At 43.7% G+C, this 8,626-nt stretch overlaps 1 protein-coding gene across 1 annotated transcript; it reads left to right on the top strand.

The window, feature by feature from the left end:
• Positions 1–1,703: 1,703 nt before the first annotated feature.
• Positions 1,704–7,759, top strand: LOC130291091 (protein spinster homolog 1-like). The gene is made up of 2 exons (XM_056539489.1): positions 1,704–1,841; positions 6,209–7,759. Exon 2 carries the CDS (start codon positions 6,234–6,236, stop codon positions 7,746–7,748), a length of 1,515 nt encoding a protein of 504 aa, XP_056395464.1. The 5' UTR covers positions 1,704–1,841; positions 6,209–6,233; the 3' UTR covers positions 7,749–7,759.
• The last annotated feature ends 867 nt before the right edge of the window (positions 7,760–8,626 follow it).

An 8,626-nucleotide genomic window follows, 5' to 3' on the forward strand; every position in this document is an offset into this window, starting at 1 on the left:
TACTGATGAGATTTTCTAAATATTCTGTGGATTTGAGACATTACATTATTGAGGTGGTAGATTTTGTGTTAAAACACAATTATTTTATGTTTGGTAACAATTTTTATTTGCAGCGCACGGGTGCTTCAATGGGAGCAAAGTCATCCCCAGCTCGGGCTAAGCTTTTTGTTTTTTGGTGGGAGGAGCAGTTTGTTTTTTCTGACACCAATCCATTTTCCACATGCCTCGCATGGTATGGGAGGTATGTAGACGATGTGGTCATCATTTGGTCGTCCGACCATCTGACCGTTGATACATTCATGACATATATCAATAATAATCGGTTCAATCTTAAAGGGGTATTCCAGGCAAAAACTTTTTTATATATTTCAACTGGCTCCAGAAAGTTAAACAGATTTGTAAATTACTTCTATTAAAAATTCTTAACCCTTTCAGTACTTATGAGCTTCTGAAGTTAAGGTTGTTATTTTCTGTCTAAGTAATCTCTGATGACACCTGTCTCGGGAAACGCCCAGTTTAGAAGAGGTTTGCTATGGGGATTTGCTTCTAAACTGGGCATTGCCCGAGACACGTGTCATCAGAGAGGACTTAGACAGAAAAAAACAACCTTAACTTCAGAAGGTCATAAGTACTGAAAGGATTAAGATTTTTTAATAGAAGTAATTTACAAATCTGTTTAACTTTCTGGAGCCAGTTGATATATATAAAAAAGTTTTGGCCTGGAATACCCCTTTAAGTCCGAGGATGCCCTTGGTCCTAGTGGGGTTAAAAGGTCAAAAGATTAAAATATATAAACTAAGAAGACACTGTGAAATACTGGGGATATCCTCGGCAGGCCTGGAGAAATATTTTTCTAAAAGATGTTTTTATGTACTTGATGTATTTCTAGGTGTATATTAATATATATATATATATATATATATATATATATATATATATATATATGTCAAAGAAGAAAGCAGCACTCCTAAAGCGTGAGTAGGTGCCTCCAGCTAGGATCCGTGTCCAGGATCCTGCATACGTAGTTCCAAGGAAAATGCTGTGGCACTCAAGGTATGGTAAAAAAATGAAAACTATTTATTCATCCCAAATGTGCAAAGAGCAACGTTTCAATGGTCTCACACCATTATTATCAAGTGGCTTGATAATGATGGTGTGAGACCATTGAAACGTTGCTCTTTGCACATTTGGGATGAATAAATTGTTTTCATTTTTTCACCATACCTTGAGTGCCACAGCATTTTCCTTGGAACTACGTATGCAGGATCCTGGACACGGACCCTAGCTGGAGGCACCTACTCACGCTTGGAACTATATATATATATATATATATATATATATATATATATATATATATATACACACACACACACACAAATCAAAAAATATGTTGCAGTCTCTTGTAATACCTTTTTTATTGGACTAACAGAATTTCGTAGAGACAAGCTTTCAGGATTCCTCCCTTTATCAAGTCCAATAGTCAAGGACTAATGATCAAAGGACTTTATAAATTATCAGGGAGGAATCCCGAAAGTTTGTCTCTACAAAATTCTGTTAGTCCAATAAAAAAGGTATTACAATCTGCGTCACTGGACTAATATGGCTACTCACATTTACTATACAGATATACACATACCTGAAGATGGTTTAGAACCCTGTGATGTCACACATGCTTGTGATGATGTCACCGTAAGCTGTACAAGGAGGTGCGCGCCGGCTGCAGTCTCTTCAGTGTGTTTTGCATTCACAACCTGTGGTGCAAAGTGTTTGTTAGAGAGTTTCTATTTGCGATAGAGAATTCAAGATTTTGACCGTTCCTTGTCTGAAGAGAGAACCACAAGGTAAGTCTCAGCCTCTTCTATTCATACATACACAGGGCTTTTTGTTTGACAGTTTTTTTTTATTGTTGTCGCTTTTTTTTTTAGCAAAAAAAAAAACAAGAAATTAATTTCCAAAAGAAATAACAAAAGTTATATTTCTCATAGCATTGTGACAGTACTTGGCTTAGGCATTAAACATAATAAAATGCACAGATAGTATCATGACCAGAGCTTTTTCTTGCAAAACTGCTAAAATGCAATTATGCCCAAAAAAGCCCCCAAGAAAAAGAGTCCAAATTCATGAAGTTCTAAAAGATATAAGTCTATGAGAAAGATTTGGTGGTGTAGTAAAAGAATAACAGAAAGATTAGGGCAGAAATATAATATTATATAATAGAATTCTGTATGTACTAACAATAGAAATACTCCGGGTACTCCGAAAGGGAACATTTTCAAATCAACTAGTGGCAGAAAGTCATATAGGGTACGATAGATCCTAATGAGATGGGGTAGGTTCATTATTAGTAAATGTATATAGCGGGATAGCACAATTGTATCTACAGTATGAAGTTCACATGGCCCAGTGACCATACAGCCAAGCCCTTATAATCCGCCATTACTGGGACAGGTTCAGGGTTGTCAGATATTACTAGGACCGGACAGGTTCAGGGTTATCAGATATTACTAGGACCGGACAGGTTCAGGGTTATCAGATATTACTAGGACCGGACAGGTTCAGGGTTATCAGATATTACTAGGACCGGACAGGTTCAGGGTTGTCAGATATTACTATGACCGGACAGGTTCAGAGTTATCAGATATTACTATGACCGGAGAGGTTCAGGGTTATCAGATATTACTATGACCGGAGAGGTTCAGGGTTATCAGATATTACTATGACCGGAGAGGTTCAGGGTTATCAGATATTACTAGGACCGGACAGGTTCAGGGTTATCAGATATTACTAGGACCGGACAGGTTCAGGGTTATCAGATATTACTAGGACCGGACAGGTTCAGGGTTATCAGATATTACTAGGACCGGACAGGTTCAGGGGTATCAGATATTACTAGGACCGGACAGGTTCAGGGTTGTCAGATATTACTATGACCGGAGAGGTTCAGGGTTATCAGATATTACTAGGACCGGACAGGTTCAGGGTTATCAGATATTACTAGGACTGGACAGGTTCAGGGTTATCAGATATTACTAGGACCGGACTGATTCAGGGTTGTCAGATATTACTATGACCGGAGATGTTCAGGGTTATCAGATATTACTAGGACCAGACAGGTTCAGGGTTATCAGATATTACTAGGACCAGACAGGTTCAGGGTTATCCGATATTACTAGGACCGGACAGGTTCAGGGTTATCAGATATTACTAGGACCGGACAGGTTCAGGGTTATCCGATATTACTAGGACCGGACAGGTTCAGGGTTATCAGATATTACTAGGACTGGACAGGTTCAGGGTTATCAGATATTACTAGGACCGGACAGGTTCAGGGTTATCAGATATTACTAGCAGGGGTGTGGAAATTTAAAAAAAACTACTTGTCCAAGGGACTAAAGCGGAACACAATCTACTTGTCCCTCAAGAAAATCCACTTGTCCTGGTTGATTAAATAATTTCAACCAAAATAGTAAGATCCCCCCCCACTAGACCACCAGGGATGGATATAAGATCCCTTTAGACACTGCTGACAGCGGTGATCTAATGGTTTAATAGGCGATCGCAGTATGCCAGGATATTAGCGGCCGGAGAGCTGTAGCTCCTCTTATACCCGAGCCCAGATAAGTCTAGATGTAACTTTTTGATCACCTTATAAAAAAATTCTAATATGAAGTGACCAAAAATGAGCGATTCTGGACTATTTTTTACATTTACACCGTTCACCGTACGGTTTAATTAACATTATATTTTAATAGTCTGGACATTTCTACATGCAGCAATACCACTTTATTGGTTTATTTTTGTACATTATTTTTATTTAAAGAAAATTGGAAACTTTTATTAGGAAAGGGGCTTATTCACATGTATACGCACTTTTTAAAATATTTTAATCACTATTTTTCAGTCTTCATAGGGACTTATGTGTTACTGGGGGGTGTTCTGCTTCTCCTGTTTATATGGTGCATTTTGTGTCAGAAAATGCTGGAAGTTGCATTTAGTTACTAGATAACTACAACTCCCAGCATGCCCTGATACAGCCTATGGTTGTGTGGGTGTTGCAGCATGTTGCACTGTATAGTACAGTTAAGGTTATTGTGTAACATGCTGGGAGTTGTAGTTTTGGTTTGTGTCAGCTGCAGAGCCATAGTCTGTGTCAAGGAATACTGGGAATTGCAGTTAGTAACTACAACACCCAGCATGCCCTGATGCAGCCTATAGCTCTGCAGCTGACCCGAACCAAAACTACAACTCCCAGCATGTTACACTATATAGTTCTACAGTTTAGATTATGGTCCAACATGCTGGGAGTTGTAGTTTTGGTTCGGGCGTGTTTGTGTACATCCGTGGGGCTCTTGGTTGGCGGGTGAGTATGAAGGGGGGGGGGGGGGGATTCTGGGGGTATAATTTAGTGCGGGTGCAACTAAAAATAAATAAAATTAGATGGCACAACTGCCCTAATGCCCGACGTGACAGTCCGCTCCTATACAAAACATTCATGCATACAAATATCATACATGCACCAGCCACTGCCCCCATATCCCCATACACAACCCCCGCCAATGCCCCCCCCCACATCATACATTACATACACACATACACTCACACCATACATATACACCGTACATATGCACACATCATACATACACCCGCCGCTGCCCCCCACATCATACATCATACATCACATACACACACACACACATCACACTTAGACATTATACACACATTATACATTACATACACACATACACTCACACCATACATATGCACACATCATACATACACCCACCGCTGCCCCCCCACATCATACATTACATACATACACACACACACACACACATCACACTTAGACATTATACACACATTATACATTACATACTCACATACACTCACACCATACATATGCACACATCATACATACACCCACCGCTGCCCCCCCCACATCATACATTACATACATACACACACACACGCATCACACTTAGACATTATACACACATTATACATTACATACACACATACACTCACACCATACATATGCACACATCATACATACACCCACCGCTGCCCCCCCCCACATCATACATTACATACATACACACATCACACTTAGACATTATACACACATTATACATTACATACACATCACACATAGACATCATACACACATACACTCACACCATACATATCCACCAGTGTTTCCCAACCAGGGTGCCTCCAGCTGTTGCAAAACTACAACTCCCAGCATGCCCAGGGCATGCTGGGAGTTGTAATTTTGCAACAGCTGGAGGCACCCTGGTTGGGAAACACTGATATACACCAACCATACATATGGACACATCATACATACACCTGCCGCTGCCCCCCCCATCATACATTACATACACACATCACACATACACTCACACCATACATATACAACCACCCTTCCTGCCGCCGCCTGCATTCTGTCAACTCACCTGAGCCGCCATGAGTGGACATCAGAGCTGTAGTCCCGGCCGGTGTGAGGTGAAATTTCCGTCCTCCCCTCCCCCCTGCTCTGTGTTTTCCCCGTGCAAACAAGCAACCGCCCTGTGGTGGATTAGGTCCTGTCTAGACAGAGCAGGGGAGGGGGAGGGATAGAGCTGTGTGCGGGGGATGGAGCTGTGCACGGAGCTGTCTACGTCCTCTCTCTCCCCCTGCTGTGTCTTCTGAGCTCCGTCCATCCTCCGGGAGGGGAGATAAGGGGGCTCTGCAGTCAGCTGGAGGCCGCCGCCCCCTCCATACACTCTGAGTGCCGGTGTGAGGTGTAGACTTCCATCAGCTCCTGCGCCTCACACCGACATTAAAGAAAAATAAGGGGGAAGTCTGTCTGTCCCTGCCCGATACAGGGCTAAATCTATAAACAATTCACCTGCCCGGCACCCAAAACTACTTGTCCCGGGTGTCGGGCGATAGGATTTCCACATTCCTGACTAGGACCGGACAGGTTCAGGGTTATCAGATATTACTAGAACCGGACAGGTTCAGGGTTATCAGACATTGGTAACCTCAGGGAAGACATCTCCATATAAAACACTTATAGAGAAGCGTCTTCTTCTGAGGCTGCGATGGTTTTAGTGTTATCTTGTGGTTCTGTGCTGGACATTTCTGCTCTGTATGAAGGATCTATTGTATAATGACAGGAATGATGACATGTTGTCTAATGTGTTCACTTATCTCTCTCTTTCTCTAGTGTTTTCAGGCTCTGACCTGTGACCATGGCCTCTCCACAAGACCCATTGCTGAAGGAGGAGGAAGAAGCAATGGTGGACCATAGTGATATGGATGTAGAAAAGGGCGATATCCCTGAGAGGCAGAACCTGCCATCTCTAAGCGTGATGTCCACCGCACGTTCCATCATCACCGTAGTGATCCTCGCCTTTGTTAATTTGCTCATCTATGCAAATCGCTCCAGCGTGGCGGGGGTGCTGCCTTATATACAGAAAGCATATGACACCAATGCTAGTCTGTCCGGCTTATTGAATACATTGTTCATTGGAAGCTACGTGCTGGTCGCACCAATTGCCGGATATTTGGGCGACCACTGTAATAAGAAATATACTGTTTGCGCAGGAGTCATCGTTTGGCTGAGCATGACACTTACCCTGTCATTCATCCCTGACGGGTATTTCCTGCTCTTCCTGCTGACGAGTGGGCTGGTTGGAGCCGGAGAGGCGACTTTCTGCACCATCGCCCCCTCAATCATTGCAGACCTTTTTACAAGTGACCAGCGGACCCGCATGCTGAACGTGTTTTACTCCGTCATACCTGTGGGCTGCGGACTAGGATACATCATCGGGCCCAAAGTGACTGATGCAGCAAGGGGCGATTGGCACTGGGCATTTCGGGTCACCCCTGGCCTGGGCCTCATAGCTGTGGCTTTGATGATTTTGGTCACAAAGGAGCTTCCAAGAACGACTAGAAACGGGAAGAAGAACAACAAATCCCAGAAGTTTGCCAAATGGGCGACAGATCTGAAAAAACTATTTAAAAATCGAAGCTTCATGTTAACCACCATGGGATCGACGGCTGTATCCTTCATAGTGGGAGCCATAGGTGTATGGGGTCCGTCATACCTGACCCACGCACGAACACTCCTACAAGAGAAGGACCCTTGCCCTGCTGAACCGTGTGACTATCACGACATCCTAATATTTGGTGTGGTTACAGTCGTTTCCGGCATTCTGGGAGTTGTAGCAGGGACGGAGATAAGTAAAAGATATCGCAAATCCAACCCACGGGCGGACCCGCTTGTGTGTGGATGCGCGATGATGCTCTCCGCCCCTTTTCTTCTGTTGGCATTGACTTTTGGCAACATCAGCCTCGTTGCCACCAACATCTTCATCTTCATCGGAGAGACGCTTCTGTCAGTAAATTTCACCCTCATATCTGACATTATACTAAAAGTAGTAACTCCGTGGAGGAGATCTTCAGCCCTGGCCGTGCAGATGACAATCTATCACCTCCTAGGTGACGCCGGCAGCCCGTACCTCATCGGCCTGATATCTGACACCTACGAACGAGGATATGCCAAATCCCCTCTTCTGAAATACCGCAGCCTGGAGTATGCCCTCATGACATGCACCATAATGGCAGTCATCGGAGGGGCCTTCTTCATGGCCACGGCCCTATATATAGAGAGGGACGAAAAAGAAGCAGAGATGGAATCAGAACCTCCGTCATCCTCCTCCTCCTCACTGCTTCCTGCCGATGAGGACCGCACTTCAGACTGAGGAAAAGTCATTGCTTACCTTTATCTTAATTAAAAAAAAATTAAGAAAAAAATAACTGCATTTGTTCTATGTTCCACTTTACCCCTTATTCTCTACCCAGGGGCGGACACAGACAGCAGAGGGCCCTTGTGCAAAGAATGTGCCTGTGCCCCCCCCCCCCCTCAAAACATCAATTGTTCTCCATGTGTCACTTACTCAGGTGGACCCCCATATGTCACTTGCTGTATCAGTTTCTAATTATTTATTAAGGCCTCCCATATGCCGCAGCTCATTCAAGCCCCCCACATTAGGTAGCATAGATTCCCAACATTAGGTAGCATAGATTCCCCACATTAGGTAGCATAGTTTCCTCACATTAGGTAGCATAGTTTCCCCACATTAGGTAGCATAGATTCCCTACATTAGGTAGCAGTTTGCCCACATTAGGTAGCATAGTTTCCCCACATTAGGTAACATAGTTTCCCCACATTAGGTAGCATAGTTTGCCCACATTAGGTAGCACAGATTCCCCACATTAGGTAGCATAGTTTCCCCACATTAGGTAGCACAGATTCCCCACATTAGGTAACATAGTTTCCCCACATTAGGTAGCATAGCTTCCCCACATTAGGTAGCATACTTTCCCCACATTAGGTAGCATAGTTTCCCCACATTAGGTAGCACAGATTCCCCACATTAGGTAACATAGTTTCCCCACATTAGGTAGCATAGATTCCTCACATTAGGTAGCCATAGCCCCCCCAAACACACAGACAGACACAGACACACACAGAGACACACTTACCTGCCCTGCACAGCGCTTCTCCTCTCCGGCAGCGGCCTGACGAGTGACGTCACTGACGTCCTCCTGAGCGGGTCTTTCAGAAGTACGTCACTTG

Source organism: Hyla sarda, chromosome 9, assembly GCF_029499605.1.
Source record: "Hyla sarda isolate aHylSar1 chromosome 9, aHylSar1.hap1, whole genome shotgun sequence".
Taxonomy (NCBI): Eukaryota; Metazoa; Chordata; class Amphibia; order Anura; family Hylidae; genus Hyla; species Hyla sarda.